The sequence below is a fragment of the Cygnus atratus genome, chromosome 5 (genome assembly GCF_013377495.2).
Source record: "Cygnus atratus isolate AKBS03 ecotype Queensland, Australia chromosome 5, CAtr_DNAZoo_HiC_assembly, whole genome shotgun sequence".
Lineage (NCBI taxonomy): Eukaryota > Metazoa > Chordata > Aves > Anseriformes > Anatidae > Cygnus > Cygnus atratus.
In genome coordinates this window covers 48,399,274-48,424,798 of record NC_066366.1, presented here as the reverse complement: position 1 = coordinate 48,424,798, position 25,525 = coordinate 48,399,274, and the positions used below count along the sequence as shown (strand labels likewise).

General features: G+C 35.6%; 1 protein-coding gene across 5 annotated transcripts in view; it reads left to right on the top strand.

The window, feature by feature from the left end:
- Nucleotides 1–25,525, top strand: part of TTC7B (tetratricopeptide repeat domain 7B) — a 138,572-nt gene that overhangs the window by 19,984 nt on the left and 93,063 nt on the right. For all 5 annotated transcript variants that reach the window (XM_035539890.1, XM_050711100.1, XM_050711101.1 and 2 more), the window contains 4 exons: nt 370–524; nt 1,668–1,836; nt 13,147–13,277; nt 14,297–14,418. In XM_035539890.1, coding sequence (XP_035395783.1) covers nt 370–524; nt 1,668–1,836; nt 13,147–13,277; nt 14,297–14,418 — 577 coding nt within the window. The remainder of the gene's footprint in view (nt 1–369; nt 525–1,667; nt 1,837–13,146; nt 13,278–14,296; nt 14,419–25,525) is intronic.

Genomic DNA, 25,525 nt, shown 5'->3' with positions numbered 1-25,525 from the left:
GATGCATTTGAGAACACAAGTGTGTTTTTATACAGAATGCTGCAGAGTCCATGAAGCTTTTGAATCAAACGTTTCTTTTTAAGGCAGAAGGGAAGAAGATTGGTTTTAGGTTACTGCTCTAATTCATTACAGCCTAGAACATAACAGACTTAATTCTACAATGATATGCATATAAAAGATAAATTGAGAAGTAAAATGAAGTACCCATATGACATGTTAAATCTGAGTAATTGGCTATGTGTTTGTTTAGGTTATTTTGTTTTTAAAATTTAGATCTGAAAATTGTCAGTGGAGGCAGTGGTGCCTACACCAAAGTATTAGTGAAATAAAATGATTTTTAATATTTCATGTGTTTGTTTTTATTTACAGATGACATGGCAGAACTTCTCCTCGGAGAGTCCAAACTAGAACAATTTTTGAAGGAAAACGCTCTTAAACAGAACAGCAGCCCACGGGGCCCCAGGCCAAAGCTGACTGAGGTCAGGAAACATCTCACGGCAGCACTTGATAGAGGAAACCTAAAGGTAAGTCAGTCAGTCTGAGCAAGACTTAGAAAAGGTGAAATTGACAGGAGCGTGCTGCTAATTATGGAGAAAAAAGTAGAAAGTTCTTGTGCGTTGATTTATTATTATTCCCAGAACATCATCAGTGCTATGCTATTTCATGTCTTTTTGTTTCTTCATGGACTTTTGTTTAGATAAATTTCTCAAATCTTCTTTCATCAGAAGAACAAGAAAATCATCACCAACTTATGGAATGATTAAGTGAAGTCCTTGCAACCTCTTTTGTGAAAGTTTTACTTGCTGTATATAACTAAATCATTCTTTGGAGTGCATTAGATAAAAATGTTATAAAACCACAAAATATTTGACAAATTTCTGTCATAGTCTCACGAGTATGCAGGAAAGACTTCTGAAGTTATGCTTGGGGGTGAAAAGTAAGGTTTATCCTTGAGAGGAGTGTTTATGTCACAAACTTCTAATATTCTTAACCATTTTTTTCCTTCTTTGCTTAACTATTGTTGTAGCTACTAAATCACTTATTTTTCTATGTTCATGGGTATCTCTTGTAAGATGAGAACCTTGCTTTACAGTCATCTCTAACTTCCATTTTTGTGTTTCTCATGATTCATGGGAGGATTTCCTTCTCTTCCTTTTTTCCTTCATTCTTCATTGAATCCTTTTTTCAAGATGTTCCCTCTATCCTGATGCTTTGAAATTGTGCAAATTAAATATATAGGCTGTGGAATACATTCTTAAGATTTGACACTGTTATTTTGAACTGTACTTGTGGTGTTAAGAAAAAAATCATTGGAGGGGCTGTAATGATAGGCTGTCTTTAAATAGTTTTGTTACCTGGCAAAGCTGTCTGCTGCTTGAGAGGTATTACTGGTGCATGCGTAAATAAACATACGAACATGAAAAATGACTGATGATGCTGTTCAGTAGCTTGCTGGAGAATGATTATGTGGCTTCACTCCCTACCCCCAAGCTTCCCAAATATAACATGAAGATAGAATTTTGATGATTAGTTGCTCTCTCACAAGAAATCTACTGTGGGCTTCCACAGTTAGTATATGCAGAAAACATGCCAAACAATTGTCAGGTTTGATAATTTTTTTTTTTTTCCCTGAGGAACGAAACCTTTCTTATTCCTCTTCCTTCTAGCCAGAATTCTTACAAGAAGCTAACCTGATTATGGCCAAGCTAAACTATGTGGAAGGTGATTACAAAGAAGCTCTGAATACATACGCCAGAGTTGGAGTTGATGATTTGCAGCTAGCTGCAGTGCCGCCATATAGGTTACGGATGATTGCTGAAGCATATTCTACTAAAGGTAAGATTGCTCTTTCCAGTATAATAATGTTAGAAATAGTTTTAAAAAGTGAATCAACATTTTGTCCAAAGTGAAAGAAATTGTTGGCATACGTATAATCAACACAGCGATAGAGTGCCACATTTGCAGATGAGTAAGAGGATGGCTTATTTCCTTTAAAATAATTGACAAGGTTGGTTGACAAGGCTCTTACCTCTATTAAAATTTCCATTTTAACCCTGCTGTTACCCAGTCAAATTTTTATGTGTTTTTAAAAGTCCTTTAATATCTGAATGTCCTATAACTTTGGCAAGATACTACAAGTATTGGCACTGTTCCTGAAAGTTGTGTTACAAAAGTAGTGCAGTTCTTCAGTTGCTGTGGACAAAATTGAAGAACCTTGATTCACAATGCTTTGTACTAAATGTTACAAAGCATAGCCTAGGTTATGTTAAACTAGAGTAAACCTAAATTGCTACTTAATCGAGTAAAGTAATCATAATACAGTAAAAGGACTTAAAGCATTTTTTTCTTTTGCAGTTTAATTTTTAGAAATCTTCTTCATTGAATATGTTTTTTTTTTTAAATTTCAGAAAGTGTTTTTCGAGTAATCCAGGATAGTGAAAATTGTAATGCTAGCCTGGTGTCTTAAGGTGGCAGTACCACCTCAGTTTAGAAAACTTGTTCATGGGCTGTTATCTGGGTTAATGTTTTGAGGAAAGTGGCAGTTTGTATGCCATAGGTTTATGAGAATTTCCTGTGTCTAACTATGTTTGCTTTGGTCTGCTGTGTTTAAATTTGAGTTTGACATACATATATACTGTTTGTTACCACAAGAGAAGAGTTAAAGTCAGCAAACACAATTTAGGAGAGACTTCAGTACCATTCACTGTTCAAAGATGGGTCCTAGTCTTTGAAGAGGGTAACTGTTTCCATTGAAAATGGGAAGGGAAGGACATGGAGAGTTTTTATACGTGTCGTAAACTTGCCCAGGTCTCTCATACACCATCTGTGTGTGGGTTGTAAGTTTCTTTGTTGTTGCCGGGGTTTTTTGTCAATAACCTTCCATTCAGCTTTCCCTTTCACCCATCTGTGAAGATGACTGTTGAATTTGTCACTTTCTTCCTATGAAAATGCAGTCTTGGACTTGATCAACTCTAAGTGCATAAATTTGCTTATCTCCAAGGAATCCCAATAAGTTAATTGAGTATTTTCCCAGAGCTCAACTCTTCTGGCTCTATTTTATTTGGCCTCATAAGAATATAGAACAGTTGAAACATAAAGACACCAATTTTGCAGAAAGGATTGGTATTATTCAGTTTACTTGATTAGAAAATAGTAAATATGTGTCTTGCCTTAATTTCTTCTCTACCCTGGAATATTTTGTAGATTCAGCTTTTAAAAAAACAAAGGGAAAAAAGGCATGTCTGCAACCTAGATATGCTTTTAATTTGTTGCTTCTGATTTCAAGTTTTCTACTTAAACACTGAAATCTGTTGTATCACACCTTGATCAGACTCACTGCTTTGGTCACTTCTACTGGGTGACCAGATACCAGCTTACCTGGGCAAACTAGCTGAGTACTGCTTTTTTCCTTTTGCTCTGCTTATGTCCAGAATTGCTTTGTTTTGCCTTTTTTTTTTTTTTTTTTTTTTTTTTTTGCTAACATGTTTTAAGTTTGAATGGGTGATTAATGGAAGTTAATATCCCTTCTTCCCAGGGTTGTAAGTTTGTTGTCTCCTGCCAGTTCTGGAATAAGGCTGAAGTCAGAAACATTTAGAGTAACTGACAGCTAAATAGTGAACATTAATATGCAGTAGTACAGTTAACTCTCCCCTTTTTCCCCCTTTTCCTTCCCTCCCCTTCCCTCCCCTCCCTGGAATTTCTATTTTCCACTTTTAAGAGTGGACTATAAAACTTTCCAGTGTGAAGGGCTTCTTCAGAGGTGATTGGAGACTTGTAGTTACTACCAACTAAGTACAAGTTATTCCTAAATGGATTTTGTGCTTTGCTGTGACTTGTATTTCTGCTTGTGATTTCAAGGATAACCTGAATATCTAAAGTTTTCTAAGTATTTAGCTTGTATTTCTTTGGCAGTCATGAACAGATCACCATGTTCCCAAGAAATGCCTGTGTGCATGCATCAGCCTGGCTGCACTGCTCAGCACGGCAACATGCAGAGAGGCTGTAAAAATACCCGTTTAAGTTTCCTAATTTCAATCCACTTTTGGGCAAACCCAGTTCCACTGGATTTGTAGTCAGCAGGATATTGGTATCCTGTTTTGTAGTGGTCAGGCACTAATGTGCTTGCCTGACAAAGCTGTAAGGCAGAAAACTAATGGTAGTTTTTAATTGCTATATTTTTTTATTGTTACTTTTACTTTTTTTAATTGCTACAATTTTTTTCTCACTTAAGGTAGGACTGCCACAAGTGCTTCCCACAAATGCTTTTACTCTGAGCTTTTCATTCTATAACAGAGGTGAGGGATTGAGTAGGATGCTTGAATTGAAATGTTTATTCTTCTGCATTGTTTCAAGGTACTTAAATGAGCATGTTATGCTGTAACCCTAGACAATTAAGTCTACTGTAAGCCCTCAGAAATGGTCTGCTTTGTGCCTGTGCACTCTTACCCTTGCACAACATGGAAAGTATTTCTTTCTGTCCTTCACAGCAAAGGGAGATTCAGCATGTGTGTATGAATGAAATGAGGTACAAAATGAGCCCAAGGTCAGGTTCAAGCTAAGTTTTGTTGGAGCTTTATCTACTAATGGCTAGTAAGAAGGAGAAGAGGAAAAGCAGTAGTGGCAATTGTGGGGAGAAGAAACTGAATTGGAACATTGGAGAGGAAGTGAGGTCCTTAAACACTTGCTGAACTCTGGTGTGCATGTATTTGTGTGTATGTTTATATATGTATGCATACAAATATATGGGGGCATACATAAACATAACATGTTTACATAAACATATGCATGTATATATATTTTTATTGTTAAAAAATATGATGTGGCAGAGAAAAAAAAATCAGAGGAGGAAAATTCTTACTGACACTTTAATTTCTCCAGAATAAGCGTGTCTGAATGCATTATCCACCAAGTTGTTTGTTGTTTTTTGTTTGTTAGTTTTGTAAACCTCTATCTGAGAACTTTGAGATACAGAACTGCTGTGTCTCATAAAGACCAAAAAGCTAATGGTCTGGTGTTGTTATGGTGAGGGGAAAAAGAAAGGGGCTTTTTTTCCCGGCTTCTGGCAACAAATGCAACTGTCTGCTGTGATGTCTTACGCGTTGTCTTGGGTAGAAGATGGTGGAAGAGTGGCCTGATGAAAAGTTACCTGCTGCTGTGTCCATTAAAACAGCATAGAGTAGATTAGCCAAGTGAATACGCATGAGGCAAAACTTCAGAAACTTGATTATCATAGGTCAGGATTCAGCACTGCTCAGATATCTCTCACCCAGAGGTGGAGAGGAGGTAGCTACCACAAAGTTGTACTCCTGAATGGAGTACAGCTCTGGTATTTTTCTGCCTTTCTTCACCATTTCATCAAATTCACGAGTTAAAAATGAAAGAGTAGTGAGACACATTCTTCTTCTATGTGGTTAACTTTGTTGATAGGCATACTTTTCTGATCTTACACCCTTAAACTATTGTGATTTTTTTTTTAAGCTATTTTTGATGCTGTGCTTCTGAGCGATTCTGTTCTATTCTGTGTATATAGAAGGTGTTGTGTTGGAATAGCTGCAGTATTAAATTTCAGAAACACAATTCTGAACAAGACAGTAAGGGGGTAATTTTCAAATGGCTTATAAATTGAAAAGAATTCCAAACCTCTATTATAAGAGGTTAATTTTGTCTCTTTAGTATCATCTGTTTAAGTTCTTCACTAGATCAATTTAATTGCCAATGCTCAATTTTGAGACTGAGGAAAATCTTAACTTAGGAAGAATTGAAATAAGACAAGTTATGAATCCATAAAGAAGTAACTAAAGATTGTGTATGTCTGAGTCTTTCCTTTTTCAAGTTAGGCTTGTGTACCTAGCTCCAACTTTCCCTACCCCCTTCTCTTCAAAGACAAACCAGAAAAAATTGTGTGTGGCACTGCTATCACATGGTAGTGTATATTTAGAATCCATTTTAATAATGACTGAAGCTAATATTCTCCTAAGGATATGCTCTCTGGGAACAGGACAATTAAGTTTGTGCTAGTTTTCAGCAGTATATGAATGAGGTAATATACTGGAAAGCACACACAGGCATTATTCAAATACCATGCGTGGCAGTATCTTCTGTGTTTCTAAGCAATTTTTGTTTGCTTATGGAAGCAGAGATGAGATACACAGTGGGATATTGAGGTGTTAATTTGGGGAGGTGCAACTTCTCAGTGACACTCAAATTACAAGTATATATTTAACTGGGAAATAAGGTTATCAAAATCTAAGTTAACACGATCGTGATGCTGCATAAGTCAAGATATGATTGAAAAATGGATGTGTAATACTTGGCATTACAAATCAGTGAATCTTTCCACATATGCTCAGAGATGAACATTGCAATTTATAAGTCCTTACAGTCTGCAATGCTGTAAACTTTTGATTTTAGTTAAGAAATTGTGTTCATATTTACTATCTTGTCATAGATTAGTAGACTACTGCAGGTATCTGACAAGATCGCTGTGTTGCATTACAGTTACGTTCTTGTTAAGTACGTGAGAGATGTCATATGTAAGTTAGACTGCGACATTACAGGATTGTAACCCTGTTGCTGCAGGCCATTCTGTGTCTCATATTGCCTGTTCAAATAACTGTGTTTATATTTAGACGATGTATGTTGAGTAAGGTGAGACGGCCTTTACTTCTGCTGACCCATATTCAAATTTAATGTCGCATTTACCAAGGTAAATGATTGGCTGTTAATTAGTTCTATTTACAGAAACATGGAAATATTCATTAGGTTCAGTGAAAGTGTCAGCTGCATGTGAATTGCTACTTTGCAGTTAGCAAAAGATCCCGCACTTAACTTTAATCGTACCCGATTGTAATGAGATCTTGTGTGTTGCTAGCCCGTGTCAGCAGACACCGAGCAGCTCTTCATGGAAGAATGCTAAATGAAAGCTGTTTTAAACATTATGCCAGAGATCTCTGGCCTCATTAGGTAATGGGTCAAGAACTCAACTTCCTTAAGTTCCCTCCTCCCATATTGCTGTGCAGGAGTTGCAGCCTGCCAGCAAACATTTTGCAGACCGTGGCTGGGAACCCTGTGCCATAGCTACTTAAAACTTTTTTCAGATAAAGCTTGGTTTTCCCAAGTCTGTATCTCTCCTGCTTGAATAGGGGTTGAGGTGGAAAAGCCAAGGGTTTGTCTTGCTTCCTTCAGTGGAGCTTTTAGCTCTGGTGCTTGAGATCCAAACATTGAATGAAAATAATTTGGTTCTTCTATTCTGTGTTGTTAAGAAAATACAAATATTTGAAAACTGTTACATTTAGAGGAGAATTGTGGCCAGTCATTTCTCAGCAGATGTTATTACAGCTATGATATATTGTTTCAGATGACATTATAATAAATCCCCAAATATTGTTTTGGTTTTATTAACTGCTAAGAATTCACTTCAGAAAAGGTATGAGTGTTCCTGCCGTTAGAAACTAGGGTAGATATATATGTGTATTTTTATTTTTAACTTTGAAGAACTTAGAGATGCTTTGAAGAACTAGCATAACTGATATTAGAAAAAATAGTAAGGGGGTAATATTGCAGTATGAACATAGATGATGAAATACTGTCTTCAGCTCTGGAAAGTGGTGCTTGTAATGCTCTGAGTTTTGTCTAGAATGGATTTAATTCTCTGTAAGTACCCTGTATGTAGAAAAATGAGCTAGCCAGAGCAGTTTCCTTTAAATTCAAGTTTGCTGAGAGAAGAGGATATTGACCTTTCTGATGCCTGTTCTGAGGAGCTACTTGTGTATGAAAGTAGCCATAGAGGAGATTCTGCATCCTAACAGTTGTTGGAGATTTTTTTTTCCTGTGTCTTGGCATGAGAGGAATGGGAAATACAGCACACTTGAAAAAACAAGGAGATGAAATATTTTTGTTTCCTTATATTGTCTAAAGAAATAGGCAATTCCTATGAAGACAATGTATCTGCAGTAAGAGGTACTTTAATATAAATATATTTTCCTACTGCCTATTCTTAGTCTTCCTCCTCTTATTAATTAATACTTTACAATTACCAGTAGGAAATTGACAGGGAAAAAAGTTTATACATTGCTTTCCAAAAAAAGGTAATTCTCTACACACAAAGCACAATCTTTGACTGAGGACTTCTAGAAATAAGTCCTTTACTTGAGTGAAATTAGCAATGCTCGTTCTAAGTTCAGCAATAAACCGCGGGAGTTCCTTGATGGCTGTAACTAGAGTTGTTTCAATTTTTTGTCAAAAATTACTAGTAAGTGTGTGCTATAATCTATATAATTGCTTGTTCTAAATATGTAAGCTAAATACGAAGCTTCTTTAAAAGCAGAGATGAAAGGTTGATGCCTTTTGTTCATTTGTGTACAGCCTATGGAACACTTACCAGTATTGCTTTGCATATCCTATAGGGAAGAATAAAGGATGTATACTCAGACTTGGATTTTACATGTCGAAGGAAAACAGGAAGCAAACCCAGGAACCCTTTCTATTCATGCAACTTTTTCCCTCCTGCAAAAACATGTTTATTTACTTAAGTATAAAATAGTCTTTCACTTTTTGTTTGTTTGTTTTTGTCTGTCCTTTGACTTGACTACTGAAGACAGGAGATAAACCACAGTTATTACTTGTGGTCTCTAAAATTGACAAGCACTTACATGGACAGGGTACTGACTGGCATCTTCTAAGATCCTCAGTTACACAAAATGCCATAAATGTGACAGATGCGACAGGCTTTTCTCAGGCTTGCGGTGTGTGTATGTGTGTTTTTAATGGTTTCAGTAGTGATCTGGGTGGTAGGAGTACTTGCTAAAGATCTGAAATCTGATGTGGATTCCCTTTTGACCTTTGAGTAATTTTTGTTTTACTTTGTAAAATGAAATGGGGGTGTTAGTTAGTTGGTTTTCCAACAGAAAGTCTACTTTTTTAATGAATGAAAATGAAAAGTCAATGTAATCAAAATAAAAAAACTGCTAAGAATAAGCAAATCTTATCCATGTGAACTTTTCAAAAATTGTTAGTTTATTGCTCATTCTTATGAGGAACCCTCTTTTTTGGGTAGTAGTAATGTGCATATGTGATACTGCAGTTAGTTTGCTCTTGTAATGTACTTGCTTAAAAAAAAAGGCTTGGCATAACTTTGATCACTGATTTGAGAGCATACAGACATGAAGATCACTTGGAATAAGTGATAAAACTATCTACTGTTTGCTTTCTGAATCTTATAAAAATTATAAATTATCCATGTTTTAAAGATTTAAAGAAAACCTTCGCAAGCTATCATGTAATTGAAATATCAGGCATACCTTTTTCTTGTTCAAATACTGTTTGTTGCTGTTCTACTCTTTTGACAAACAATTTTAGAGTTACTTTGCAAAACACATAAGCTTAACTAGAATGGACTCGTATTCATTTCACTGCTTCTCACTTTCTTTTCCCTCAGGAGTCATCTTGCTTGATATCTGGACTAGATATGTATGAGATAAGTGTCTTCCCAAAATAAAACTGACCCAGTTTGTTAGAAGCTTTTACTTGAAGGTGGTTTTGACTGGAAGGGCTTAAACTTAAAAGCCATAATATCAAAGTCAATTTGTGATACCAACTGGCGTGATATTCTTGAATACAAGCTAAAACAATATAAAGAATTAAGGCTAAATAAACCAATAGCTACGACTTGTACAACAAATGCAGTAATATTTCGTAGCAGTAACTCTGCTGAATTTCTCAAAAAATAGAGTTGAACATGCAACTCTTTGCTGAATATCTCAAAAAATTACAAATAATTAAAGAAGTTCATAACTTTTTGAGGCAGAAAAACAGATTTTTGCCTGGGAAGTGTGGAAATAAGCACATAGGGGAGAACTGACTTGTCCGAATGCATGTGAACATTGTCAGCAGATGATTTGGGGTGATATGTGTGTCTTTGAATTCATGTGTTTCTAAATTCTCTAAGTTACCACTTGCTTTTTTTTTTTTTCAAGAGCCTAATATAATAATGCCTTATTTTAATTCATTTCTAATCATTCACAATATTCTTACAAAAAAGTGGGTAGTATATTTCGTGGTTGTTATTGCTATATTGCTGTTTGTATCTATTTCAAATTAAAAATACTTTTACATGTGTTAATAATTATTTCTACACTCCATCATCTGTTTTTAAGAAAAAGTTAAATAAGTAGCTCGGAATCTGAACGGACTTCTTATTTTAACATGTTACAGAAATCTTAATTTATTCAATGTTTTTCTTCTAGTCATTATGTTTTCATTTTTAATGTAGTATTGAATTGCAATTATTCCTTGTGTCAGCAAACCAAATAAAGTCTCTGAACCATCCTGGTAAGTGGTTGTTTCAGGATAGTTCTCCAAATTAACTTCTGGCTGTAAAGCATTACATGCTTAAAATACATATACTTTGACAGGTTGTAATAAGCATACCAGGAAAAATACACTAAGTACAGTTGTATAATAAAGTTACTTTAAGAAATAGTATTATGTGCTTCATCAAAGGACCCTGTCACAATTTTGTACTTTTTTTCTTCGTTACTTTAAAGTTTCTGATGGAGCACTGAGATTCTTTCATATCTTAAGGAAAATTCCCAGATAAAATGAGAGAAGGTCTTTATACTGAGTTTTTCAGATTAAAAAAAATACATAGTTGTGGCCATAATTATAAAAATAAAAATAATAAATCCAAGTAAATTCCACAAATAGGTGGCTGAGTAATATGTCTCATAAATGGAGGGTTACTGTGGGGCGCTTGTTGTTTGTGTCATGGGGGAGAGAGGGTGGGGAGGAATGATCCACTTGCCAACTATCTGATGCTTTCAGTCATTTGGCATTTTTTTATTACTGCTCGTTTATTGTGTTTTATGGTCACCTCTGAGTTTGAAGATGTTCATGTAGGACACTGCAAGCTTTTTATCCAACATCAACCATACATTTAGCTCTTATCAGAGAGTCAGTTCAAGCAGCAGGAGGTCTGAACTTTTTGTATAGTTAAATCTTTTGGATATATGACATAAAATTAGTAAAAACAAACAAACAAAAAACCCCAAACAAACAAACAAAAAACAACAAACCACCTCTTGGAATATTTGTTATATGATTGAAAAATTGAAAGAAAGCAGACCAGCATAGGTTGCTCTAGACTATTTTAATGTATTTTCTAATTTTTAGAGAGATGTTAAGATGAAAACAGATTTAAGATTTAGACATGTCAGAGAAGTCCAGTGTCTGTTGTACTCAGGTTTGGCAGGTTTTCAAGAGAGTCTACTTGAATGTTTGCTAGGCTTTTGGAACATGTAGGTTTTTGAAAAGTATACTGATTTTTATGTTTGTTTTGCAGAATATGATGTGGAGATCTGTTGCATGTCAAAAGTAGAAGGGAATCTTTTGCTAATACGCACAAGAAGGCACAAAAGTTTTAGTGATTTGTATTTAAAAAAAGATAAACTTCCTGCATTTGATATAGGATACTTTTTTTTTTGTTTTTTTTTTTTCTGCTCGGTGCTGTTGAGGCTCCAAGTAGAGCTTTGTATCCAATTTTTGGCACAACAAGCCAAGATAGATAGAACCCATTGGAGAGACTCTAGAGGAGATGAAAATGATCAAATGTCAAGGAAGCATGAAAAGAATGAAAATTGATATTCATTGTAGGAAACACGTCTCTCTTTTTCTAGATTGAAATTAGAAAAGAGGTTTTGTAAAGAAAGGAATAATAGGAATAATCTGTGAAGAAGACTAGGAATACTTAATCTAGGGAGGGAGATTTAGATGTTAGGAAAAAATATTAATCGTAGGAATAGTTGTGCTCTATAATAAATTGCATAAGAAGGCCAAGGATTTAAGAACATGTTGGAAGAGCATCTGTTGGTGTTGGTTGATTCCTTATTCAGATAGACGGGTGAGTGTTCTCGAGGTCCTTTCCAGCTGTTTTCTTTAATTATTTTGAAAACAACTTTAATAGAAGTGGCTTGTATAGCAGATACCATTGATTAGTGAATGTTGTTTTGATTTTAGACAAGCAAAAACTTTATATTTTTTGGCTTCAAAGCACCAGATAATGTTTTTGTTGGATAGGTCTAATAAAGGCACAAAAGACTTCTGTGCTTGATGAGAGGTACCTCTTACTAAAGCTGGTTGTATTGAGTTGTTTTGTGGGCATTCACATAAATGTGGGTATCTATCACAATTTTTCCTAGACAATCTATGGCTTAAACTGCTAACTGCCTGCATGGTATCTTATGCTGCATTTATTTTCAATGCAAGACCTAATGAGGGTGCATATGGAGGGCAATTTAATAGTGATTTTTCAGCTCCTATGCTGATTATTAGCACAGTAGGCCAGCACAGATTTAGGATCAGGTCTGGATTCTTGAAGTTGTTTTGATTGTCTTGACAACAGATACAAAAAGCATATTGAAATCATTATTTGTCATTAGGAATTTAGTGTTTTCTTCCTGCAGAGGATATACTAATCCTTTTTTTCCCCAGCATGTTGTTAATTGTGTTTAGTGTGTTCTGCAATTCCATAGCAAGGTAAGTAGAATCAGACAGCGAACAGGTCACTGATCAGAGAACAAGTGTTTGACAAATAACATAGGTGACAGGTGATGTAAAGCATGTTGCAAGCCTGTTGCACTGAGGGAGTAGTGAGATTTTTGAAAATCGAAGAGAGAGAAATTTGATGAACAAAAGCTTAAATCCAAAAATTCCACTTCCTGATCCCTTATTTCTTAAAAATGCGTTTGCTTTTATTGGTGCTTCTGCTTTGCTCTGTTGCTAAGTTTGGTATTAACTTTGAGTGCTTTCCTCACCTTGCCTTGGTTTCTGTGATCACTTGGAATAAGTGAAGATGTCTCCAGTAATTTAAAACTGGTATAGAAGGACACTGGACACCTCTGTGGTAGAATGTCATAATTTTCATTTAAATCATAATTGCTAAAATTGCTTCTCATAGTTTTACAATCATTAAGAAGGATTCAGTGTTATTTATTTCTGTCTGTATCAGAGGACCATACCTTCAAATTTTTTCAGTAATTTCTTTGTTTGCTTCTTCCCATGATCAAAAGGGTTTAGCCTGGACTATACTCCAGATGCAGTATTTTATGACATTAGTTTTTAATGCTTCCATTGAAAATGTTTTATTTTCAGGTCTCTGTCTTGAGAAGTTGCCAATTTCTTCTTCAGCTAGCAACCTCCATGTGGACCGTGAACAAGAAATTGTTACGTGCTATGAGAAGGCTGGGGATATTGCTCTTCTGTACCTTCAGGAGATAGAAAGGGTAAGAATTGTGTGGATCATCTGTTATTGGTATGATGATACCAACATTTTGGTAATTCATTGGAAAGAAAATGTCTGATACTTGTTTTCTTAGAACTTCAGGGCATGCTTACTATTGGACAATAAAGCTAGTGTGACTTTCTGTCCTCCTAGAAAATTGTGCTAGTAGTCTGAAAAGGGACAGAACTCTCTTAATTATTATGTATGTTCAGGATGCTGATCTGTAGCCTCCTGGGAATTCATTTATGAACATGGTATATTATGGTATATTTCAAACACATGTAGGAATTATGTATATTGCGTGTATATGCTTCGTGGCATTTCAGATAATTCTTAAAAATAATTAATGGTGTAGTCTTCATTAGATACTAAGTTGGGGTCAGAAAAGCAAAAGAAAAAAATAAAATGAAGAGGGAGAGAAGTAATTGATACTGCTTTTTAAATAAACACACGTTCTTATTTTCTGAGCTTTTTTGCTTTGGAGTGCTTTTGTTGTCTCTTAGTGGTTGGTAGAATATGTAGTGAATATGAAGGCAAATGAAAGCTGATCATTTTCCATTTTTAATGCAACTAATACAAATTAAATCATTTCTAAACTGTTTCTTTTAAAATCTCTCTGGATATCACTTTTAATCTTCAGTGCTGCTTTCTTCAGCACTCTTTCCTAACCTACCAGGGTTTTAGATTTTAAATACCATCACCTCAGCTATTGAGTGAGGTTGCAAATATGCTTTGTCATGCACTTCTTTTTTATACTCTTCTTCATGTTAAGTTCTGAAAATGTATTATAAAACTTTTCTTAGAGGACATTCTGCTTGGTGAAGAAATTACCGTTAAAGGGATAGCCAACAGCAAAAAAAAGATTTATATTTAGGTATGAATGGAATTAAGGATAGAACTATTCAGCTATCAGCTGCCTGAAAATGAAAAAGACTTCTCCAATGTAAAGTATTACTTTCTTTGTGAAAGTCTACAAAACTTGATAATTTTTGTTGTATTTTTTTTCTTGTGTTCTCCTAGGTGATTAATACGAATATACAAAACAGAAGCCCTAAACCAGGACCCACTACACATGAACAAGAACTTGGTTTTTTCTTGGAAACAGGATTACAAAGAGCACATGTTTTATATTTCAAGAATGGGTAAGATTTGATTCACCATTTTTGTTTGTTTTGATTTAGGTTTTTTATTTTCATTCTAACAGATTGTGATAATTTTTAACAATTGTGGGTCATGTGATTATGAGGCCTCTTTAATAAGGCACTAAAGTTTTGAATGAAATAGTGAGGCTGCCCATATTGTATTTATTTACATGTTGTTAAATCCTTTGATTAAAGTATATGAAACAGAAAACATTTTGTATTTTACTTACTATTTGTGAGAACTTAAAATACCTTAAACTTGAACTATTCTTTGATAGTTCTTTTATTTTACTATTAGAAAGTAAATATTAGAAAGATGTTATTATAGAGTAATTGACAACACATTGAAATTCCTGATTTTTATAATTTTGATTTCATAATTTTTTTCTGAATCTCTTCAGTTATCACTTATTTTAACATTATGCTGCAGGATAAATGTGCATGAAGACCAACAGTATGTATACAAGTATACAATCTCTATTGTACCTGCTCTATAGATCCTTTTAGATCCTGCATGGGAGCTCCTTTATAATTTTAAAGAAGACTTCTATTAAAAGTCTAAAAATAAATTCAGCCATCACGGAAGATGAAAAAAGAAATACCACTCTTCATTTTTTTAGAGCTTTAAAACTTTGCACAAATGGTTCTTAAGTACATTTCTGACATTTGTTGTTGAAAGCATATAGTTTAAAAACTGATCTGCAGGGCTTTTTGTTTTGTGTTATTTTATTGAAATTTTGGAACTCTAGATAGGACTAGCATTTTGTACCAAAAATGTTTCTTATTCTTTCAAGTACATAAACAGGAGATGAAGGTAAATCAAGCAGTGTCTGTAAAGAGTTCGAGATTTTCATGTACTGATGGTTGGTTGATAAAAGGATGTCCCAATTTTGAACCTGTTCAGGCCAGTCAGCAGGAAAATGGTCACTAAGCTTCTTAAAGTAAGGAAGTAATGCTGCCATATTGCGTGATCTGAGAATTATGTTTGAGTTCTGTTTTCATCATTTAATTGCAAGAGGAATGGAATGTTTTGAAAGTTTTTTTTTTTTTCATTTAGCAGGGCTAAAAATAAAATTACTGTTTTCATGTCTGCACAAAAGATAAGTAAAATACATGTATTAAAAGAATCGCAGTGGCAATCATGGTAAAGAATAAGCTAAATTCCACATTTCAAAGAATTTTGAAAAAGTAATCAGCAGTAGACAGAGAAGATTAAGAGTAACCACAAAAAGTTGTGTAGTGGTTTATAGGCTAGATGTTCCTTAATAGAGGAGTGGTTTTTGTTAGTTTGTTTTTTCCTAGACCATATCAGCTGGTCTGGCATAAACTTTCAAAAAGCTGATTGTATTCTGTGCACATTGTAATCCTTCACAGTGAAGCTGCTGGTGTTCTTGTCAACTCCTGCATAAACATACTATTTTTTTTTCTCCACTCCTTAGTACAATGGTCACTTGTAGTTTACAAGCTGATTATGCATTATATGTTTAATTTTAAATGTCATCTTCCAATTTAGTTGTCTAGTGCTAGAAGTAGTAGAAGAGGAAACGAGCTGTCAGGGAAAAATGAATCAGTGCCAACCATTATTTTGCATACTTCTACCATTATATCCTTCAGTTTCCTTTCTTAATTTAGAGCCAATCCCAATTCTTTCAAGATTGCCTAATATGGACATTGTTCCAGGCCGTCAGTTACATTGCTGCTTTTATTGGTCCCTTCTTTTTTTGCTTGTTTGTTTTTCACTTGAATTTACCAGAACTGAACACAGAGGGCTGCTACTTTAAATATATATATTTTTAACAGTGACAAATTTGTAGCATGCTTTTCAATACATTGGTATCAAAGATGCTTCACTTGATTTTTAAATTTGGCATGTATTCTGATATTAGGTTTATATAAATTGAGTTCAAGATCTTCGATCTTTGTCTTATGCTTTACAATCTACTTCAAGTTTTAATTTAATCTAAAATTATAATGATTATATGAAAATTTTCAAGCAGGGGAAATGCAGATATTTTTAATGTAGATATTTTTAATACAGGCAGTTTAGAAACTGAAACACTGATTTAAATGAACTTTTTTCAGTTGAAGCTGTAGATACCAAAAGGGCGTGAATCCTGTAGAAGATGCAGGAAATCACCCATTTAACTGCTTGTGAGTGATGAGGGAGAAGGAGAAGAGGAAAAATATGCCTGTTTTTACAGGCAGACCAGCTCTGGTATTCATATTGCAATGCAGTGGAGTCTGTTACTTGTATGTTCGTGAAGTGAGATTGTAACACTAAGATAAGTTAAATCCAAAATGAAAGTTCCTTCCACTAAACTATAATCTGGCATTGTATTGAGTGAATTCAAATTTTATCTTGTTACCAGCATTGTGGATTCATCAATTTATACACTAGAGCATGCTTAAACATTTGCCAAGATGCTTATGGGTAAATGGTATGGATTTTTAATTTTTTTTTTAGATTTCGGTTCCACTCCAATAAGTACTAAAAAAAAAAAACCAAACACACCTCTTTTAAAATCTGATGGAGAACTGAATTTATTCACTGCTTTTGGACTCTTTGTCCTCTAGAACTGGAAATCCCATTTTTGTATGTATTGATTACAAACTGGAAAAGAAATTGAGAACTTTTATACCAACTGAAAGAACACCGTTTCAGCAGTAACACAGGGAGTGTTGCTGCCTACCCAGAATGCTGCTTGATCAACTTTAAACTTTTGCTTTGTTCGCTATCTGCGCAGAGATTTTCATTTAAGTGAAGAAAGCAAGTTTTTGTGGAAGATTAAGTGAATATCTTTCAGGCATGCATTAGTGTTTGAAACCTCTGAAGCCTAACTACTAAGTGCCAGCATTTTGAAAATACATGGAATAGCAATTATCTAAAAATAAAAAAAATATAAAAAAAAAAGCCTAAAGTGGCAATAGCCTGAATGGAAGAGCACTATTTTAACGATCTATTAAGGCACGAATCAGAAACTAATGTTTTCTTCCAAAACGTACAGAATTTAAGTAAAGTGTCAAACTACATCCCCATTTTTCACTTGGGAGCTGAGGAACATTTCAGCTTCACAATGTGTAGCAAGTTAAGGAAGCTGTTCTGAAACTAAAAGGAGGGTTTAAAATATATATAACCTTAAATGTCTTTCTGGCTGATTATGCAACTTCCATTTAGTCTAGTAGCTGCTTTGTAATTTCAAATTGGAGGAGTTCAAAGACCTGGTATTGTTCCAAGAAAAGCAATGAGCATAGAAACTTTGACAAGAGTACTTTAACATAGTTTTTTTGTTTGGTTGTATTTTTTTGGTTTTCAAGTAAAATGCTGCTGAGAAAAGACAACAGTTTATGTACTGCGTAATTCTTCTGTCCTTGAATTTACTTTGTATTCATGTTTTAAGATAAACCAGACAAAATTGTAAGTGATTTTTATTTTTGAATTAGCAAAGCTCAGGACTGTATTCGCTCTGTACACTCTTAAAGCAAAAGAGCTTTTTGCTTGGAATCTAAAATCAGGTGGCCATCATGTGAAAACCAGCCTTAGCTAGCTTCAAGAGCTCTCTTGTCATTCGTCCTATATGTCACACCCTCTCAAGGACATCGTTCTATCATGGGAAAAGTCCAGGATCCAGACTGCAATTTGGTCTAATTTCCATCCCTGATCACTTGCTGAATCAAAGCCTGGTAGAACTGGACCAGGTCTGTATTCCTCATGGTGCCATTATCTGTGCTGACATAGCTGCTCTGAAGCAAGACCTTCCCAGTCCTCTCCACGATGATGTTGTTCAGAGGCCAGCCCTTTCTCAGCAGACAATTAACCCAACAAAAAATAAAGTTTTTCTGTGAATAATTGATTTTTATTGGCTTACAAAATGTCTGACAAACACACAAAACAACACTCCTCGGAGTTACTCATGTAAAGGACTTGTCTATGTAGGAGTTGGTTTTTTAGTTTTGGTTTTGTTTTTCCACTATGGCACTTGCAGGAATATTGCTCTCGTGTTAGTAGACAAGGGAGAGTGAACAGAAGCCAATCCATAAGTGCTATTGTTGCGTGCGTGTGTGTGGGTGTGGATGTGTGCTACCTTGACCAAATGTTCTGCACTTCTCCAAAGATGAAGATTCAAATTCTGATGAAGTCTAGGACTTAGATATCTTGTGAACATTAATTAGTAAATAAGGTACATCACTGAATGTGAGCCACAGTTGCCAGTTTTAACTTAAATGTTAACTGACCCTGTTGACTTGAAAAGGTGGAGATAAGTAGGCGGGAGGATTTATTGATGCTAGATTTCCTCATGGTAGTGGCAGAACTGATCTGCTAAGCATTCGGGCAAGTTTGCCAAGGAAGGAGTATATGTATTTTGGTCATAGTTGTCATAAAAACGGAACTGGCTCTTGGAAGAACCAGTTGACTACTTATCTACAGAGATGTAAATGACTAGTACTAAAGGATTTGTCTTCATTTTAAATAGTAATAACTGTTCCAAAGCTACTTTTTGCAAAGAGTTAACAAATTGCATTATTTGACTCTTCAGTGCTATCCTCTGAAGTTGTAGGCAGTGCTGTAGAGGTCAAACTGGTTTCTGATGATACGAATGTGGTATTGTAGTGGACAGAAGGCTGGTACAGTGGTAAGAAAAAACAAATACTGTGCAGGTGTTGGAGACTCTGTGCATCTGATGTCATTTGTTATTGAAATTAATGGCATTTGAAATTCATCAGTTCTTTCAAAGTGTCCATTGCTCAGGTTATTTCCTCGTCATTGTCCAAACAATTAAAAATATATGTTTCTAAGTTAAAAGTAGTATTGATTTGACTGTGGTAAGAATCAAAGCTTAACTGCAGTGAAAACCTTGGAAACAGTATGTGTTACAGAAATGCTAGTCACCCGTTGAAAGGCAGGCAAACTTTACCCGTGTTTTCAGTTGAATACTGGAAAAATCTTCCTTTGCACCTCCACATCCTTTCCTTTCAAAATATATAACTACCAGGATAATGTATTCAACAGCCAGTTTACTGGAGAGGGCTTATAATTTTTGTTGACATGCAGGCATTTTGGTGTTTGTACTGAAAATGTTTTCTTGTGTTCTGGCAATTTGTATTTGGTAGGCATGTCAGATCTGACCTTTTCTGTCTCCCAGATTCTCTGTCCCTTGCTGGCCTACCCTTCCCAAATGATTTTCTTCTCAGCTCCTGTTTGATGCACTGTATTTTTCAATATGAGAAAGTGAAAGTAGCATTTCTTTTTATGAGTGTGTGGTAGTGCCCTTGTGCATTTGATTTCTCTCCCATGCATAAACATAGTGCATGTGTATGAATAATTTTGATCGTGTTTTAATGTCTTCTTGTTTTACTGCCACCAAATCCTCATATTACTGCAGTGTGGGTACTTAAAAACAGAATTTCTTTGGAAATAAGTGGTTCCTCAGAGATTGCATTCAGACACAAGTATGGTAAGCAACTCAGCAGTGAAGTAATCTCCCTCATTTATTTTGCATTGACATTTTTATAGGACTATCAACAAGATGTTTTTAGAGATCTTCTTCCTTTTTTTTTCCTGAAAGAAGTGTTGCTTGTAAGCCTTATGCTTAGGAATACTGCATGAATTCTTCCTAGTAATGAAATAAGCAGAGGGACAGTATAAAGAATAGCAATTACTAGTACAGATTCTGCTTGTTTGCTTTGAAGCATTTGCACGGGTTCTTCTTTCCAGAAGGTGTTGTACCTGTTTGTGGGTACAATTCATGTTTTGAGTGTGCTGTATGTAGTATGAATTTGTTTTCTCCAAGTTAATGTATGCATTTACATGGCAGTGTTCGCAATGAATTTGGAGAGTATAAAAACAAAAGAAAGCTTAGTAAGCTCTTTCAGAACTGTTATTGGGATGCAATAGAGAAAAGGAAATCCTGTCCTCTGTTATACTTCGTTTTGGTGTAACAGTCTGATAGCAAACACAAAAGTTGATAATAAAGGGGCAAAACTTGTAATAAATATACCGATGAATAAATGGCACCTAAGCAACTTAAAGTGGTGGAAAACGATGAGTTTTCTTCAGCTATTAACATCTCTAGCTAACCAGAAGCAGCAACTTCAAAATTAAACATCTCCTGTGTTAATGAGAGTGAGAAAATCAAAGGAGGTTTGATAACCTCTTGCTTGATTTCCCCCTTCCCTTCCCTGGTTAATGCGCTCTATCATTTTTTTCAGTAATTGTGTTGCTGTTTTCACACTGCTGTCCATAATACTCTCTGGTTTTCAGTTTGAACACTTCTAGTTACTGACTTTAAGCTGGGCACAAGCCCACGACTGACCAAGATTTATGTTAGGTCTTACACTGGTGTATTAGTACTTACAGCTCTCTCACAAGACTGTCTCAGAGCCGAGCTCCTCAAGTGGCTACAAATCAGTTATACTCTAATCTTTTTTTTTAATGTATTGAACTGCTGTATTATATATCAGTGTTCCAGTGCTAGTGTTTATCGTTTCTTCTTTTCCTGCAACATCCTACTTAGTGCTTAGTTAACTTCTTAGCGTTTCTTTTCCCCAATGTTAACCAACGTAAAAACGTTTTTCTTTTCTGCCCTGCTGCTTTTTCAGTCCCATCTCTGTACTTGTTCTCATTTGCAATTTTTTGAATTCAGACCACCAAGATTGTCTGAAGCTATTAGGTATCTAGTGGAGAAGTATTGCCATTAAAAGTAGTTTTATCTGTATGAATTTTTCCCCTTTGCTGTACATCAGGTTTGCTTTTTAGCCATCCTGTGTTATACTGCAGCACCAACACCTGTTTTCTTCTATTGTTTGCCAGTGGTAAGTTCTCAGCTTAGCACAGAAATGCTTCTTAGTGCTGAAATGTCACCTTGGGAGTCGTGCTCTCCCTCCATCCCATTTCTTTTCCCCAGCTCCTGGTTTTTCAGAAATGCGTTACGAGTTCGCGGGCTTAAAAACCACTCTGGGAAAGAAGTGAGCAACGTGTATTTTGCCTGGAAAATGGCTGTGTAATGCAAAGAGTCCACTCCCCACCACAGCAGAGCGCAGTGGGAGGTTGTAGCTGCTGCTGGGGTTTGCATGAAGCCCCTCCTGCTATAAGGGCTCGTAGGCTTCCTTTGCCCCTGCATTAGGTTCCCTCTCTGAGAGCGGGGCATGGCCAGTGACAGGCGTGCTTCTTCACAGGTGTCACCCCTGGTTTGTGCTCACTGAAAGGATGCCTTTCTGTTCCTCCCACCCCTTTCTCTTCTGTGTCACCACTGAGAGGGCTGAACCACACACAAAGCTTAGAATTTGGCCTTGTTTGTGTTTTTGCTAAGCAATGCCCATAACTCAATATTTGATCTCTTGCTTCAGATTAGCTCTTTGGGTTCTGCCAGGTGTTACTGCTCCAGGGATGCATCCCAGCTGCTTCGTTGCTATGTAGAATCTTGTATTTTATCACAGCATACTTCCTTCGTGGTTTCTGCTGTTCTTTTCTGACCTTTGTATCTCTAAGACAGGTTGTAAAACCACTGCCACGTCGCTCACTGCTGAAGTTCCCCATGCTTTTATCAGGCTTGATATTAAAATGAGTGGCACCCTATACCTTCAAGTTGGTATTCTGAACAAAATCATTGCATTTACTGCATGTCTTCCTTCTACTTTTGTGGGAGTTTTTATATTTTCATCTAAATATAGATAACTCTATAAAGTTTGTGACCATACAGATTGACTGATGTGTAATACAATATTAAATATTTACCAGGGTAAATTCGATTTGCCTCGTTCCATCTGTTAACTTATTTCCATAGTAAAACTTTCTGGAATGTTTAGTGCTTTCTTTGTTGTGAATTCAAGAACTTTACCTTTGTAATCTACCCCTGCTCCTTCCTCTGACTAGATCTCTGCTCAAAAAGAAAAGAAAATATAAGAGCTAAAGGGCAGGACTTCTAATCCAGTCTTTCTCCAGTAACTGGTGAAGTCATTTTTGTGAATCTGTTGTGTTTTAGTAGTTGAATCTAGTGCTTTGTGTGTATGTATGTGTGTGTATATATTTATACATATATATATATATATATACACACACACATATGCATATCTATATACTTATATGAAAGAATATTCTAAAAATCTGAGAAGGAGCTGAGGTGCTGGTGTCAAGAGATGTGGCATTACCAGCTCTCATCTTCCCTGTACCTACACTCCTGGCACATATTGTTTATTTTTTGTTTCTGGTACATGTTTGGGACTTCTGTGGACTCGCTTCATTTTCCAAAACAGTGGAAAACGGCAAAGAAATTACATCTTTCTTTCATTTTAGTGAGATGAAATGATTCACCAGGTGTGATAATGGCTGGTGTTGCTGTGAGAAAAGAGATGGCACCGTACAACTGAGAGCAGTAAGGTGTGAAGAAGGAAGAGTGGTGGAGAAAGGGAACGAATACCGAGAGGAGAATGGGGAGAATGAGGCCTTCCCCTTTTGGTAGCGAACCATTAAATGGATTTAGCTACCAGTGGAACTGCAGTCTAGGCAATGTGTTTTCATTCCAAATGCATGTGATTATGGCCTTCAGGAGAACAGTAGATGAGGATAAAGTAAGGCTGTTTAGACGTTTTGTTACTGTGTGGTCTAAAAGAATTGCTGCTTGATTGGGCTGTTTCGAATACTTGGGCTTATGCAGCAGTAATGGCACACTGAGGATGTTTCATTTATAAGCTAAAACTTCAATCAGGAACTTTCAAGCATTAAGCAAACATGATCTGCTGCAGTGAATATCAAATACCAAGGATTTTTCTTTCTGTATGAGTTAACAATAGATAAAATAAATGTATGATGCACGGTGATATTGTTGCTGTTTCATGGTTGTGGTGCTTTTTTGTTTTTGTTTTGTACTTTTTATATGTTTAAAAATAATAGCTTAGATTGTGGAAAGACATAAAGGATTTTCTACTTGTAATTCAGAAAGTCATACCCAGTGGTAGTCAATGTTTTGTGGAAATTATACAGTAGTGTGAGAATGTTAAAGGAAAAGTATGAAAGGACGAGAGAAACTAGACCAAAAAGAGGGAAAACAGAATTGGATTGCATTAGGTCCATCGTTTTTATAGTTGTGGGTAAAATTATTCATTTTGCTTTTTCTCCTTAACCTTGAGAGAAAACAGACAAGCCTTAGTCACAACTATCTGAAGCACTGCCAGTTGGGCAAAAGATTTGACATCATCTCTTTGGTCAAATCTGTAATAAAGTTCAGAAAGCTGTAGAGATTTCGGTCTTTTTTTTTTAAAGTAATCTTTGAAAGGTTACATAGAACAATTGCTATAGTATGGTAAATAGCATGCCTCAGAGGATTAAGCTGTTGTTCTGTAAGTGCTAAAGAGTTAGTCTGAGATTTCTGTGTGTATGTGTGTCAAGAATTTTGCCTGCCCCTACTCCTTCCCTCAATAGAGTGGTTGTACAAATTTAAAACAAATACTTTTATTCTTTGCTGTTTGAGTTCTTAAACAACAATCTTTAAAACTTAAAATGTACTATTGAGGTTACAAACATTACATTTATTTTTCTGTATAGAGAGGGAGAGTACATTTGGAAAACGGGCTCCATTCCAAAAGCAATTCACGTTTCATCACTTTCATCAAGCAATTTAGATTTCATTGTTCTTGTTTTTTCCCCTCCTTTTAAAACATGAGAATTTCTTAAATGAGATATAGTAAGCCTCAATAATGAGGCAATAAACTACCATGAGAAACATTGCTTGTTCATTGGCATGGCTCTGGATATACTTTTCTCTGTTAAGTGGGATAAACACCCACGATTTAACCAATAAATTACAAAGTGGGTGAGGCTTGGTCTAAGTTCACTAAGCAAAAATTTATTCTAATTCCATGTTTAATCTATAAAAGGCAATGTTAGACTAAGTAATTATTATTATTTTTTTAATTTATTACCATAAGGGAAATACATGACAAAGCAATTCTTACATTAATGGAGAAGATACCATAATATACTGCAAATAAAAAATTAATTAATCTTACCAACCTTTTTGAGGTTAAATTTAAAGTATTTTTTTCCTAGGCTGTATTGAATATATTGTGACTGGATCTCCCTTCTGTGTTATCATTTGTTCTTTTATCCTAACTTTCAAATATGGACCACTTCTCCTTGAACAGTTTCTTTCATTCTTTTCATCTTAAAATGCATGTTTAAAATGTGTGTTTAAAGATGGAGAGAAGATATTTGTCTGGGGTGTGAAGATTATCAGGACCATTAATGACAAAGCACCTTGGTGTCTGATGGCAAACGTGCTTTTTGAAGCAGAGGCTTCACAGGGGTAATGGTGGCCAATATGCCTGTGCCAAAAGTATGCTACTGCTAATCTACATGCTTAGGTCTTACATGCTGATTCTGTACTAAAAGTCTGTCTGTATTGCCCCTTTACTTTCTTACTGCACTTTCTTTTATATCATATCTACTCTTATGGATCTGCCACTGTTTAGGAAGGAGCAACTTTGCATAGATGCAGTTAAAATATTTTCATAATGTTAAACAGAAATACTGTCAGAAGTTTTCAAAGGGGCATAGAAGTTGGTCTTGCATTATAACAGTTAATGAGATTCTAACAGAAGCCTTTGGGAGTTTGAGTGCCAATAGGTAGACACAAGGATGCAGATAGCCCCGAGGGCATTTATCCGTATAGAATTCCAATAGAAGATCAGTACCTTTAAATCCTGATTCCCAGTCTATAACTTGTGTAGTGCTACTTAGTCAACATAGTTCCTTTTCTTGAAGATTGAAAGCAGCAAACGTTTTGATTAGTCTTTAAAAATATTAGTAAGATGCAATTCAAAGGGCTTGACTCTAGCATGTTCTGATGGGAGACAGTCATACAAACACTAACTAGCAATGTCTGTCCATGGGCTCTTTGTCAAGCCTGAAATTACAAGGTGTGTCAGCTTGAGTGCATGTGAATGTACCTTAAAATTCCTTGCCTCAAGAATTGAAAGGATCTCAAAGTCCTTTACAGACACTGTGGATCATTGCTGTCCAGGTTAACCTGCCCTTTTGCTCTGGAGTTGTGTCAGTAAGGGTGGAACTGCTAACACAAAGGCACAACAAAGCGAAAAGCAGGTAAAAGGTATG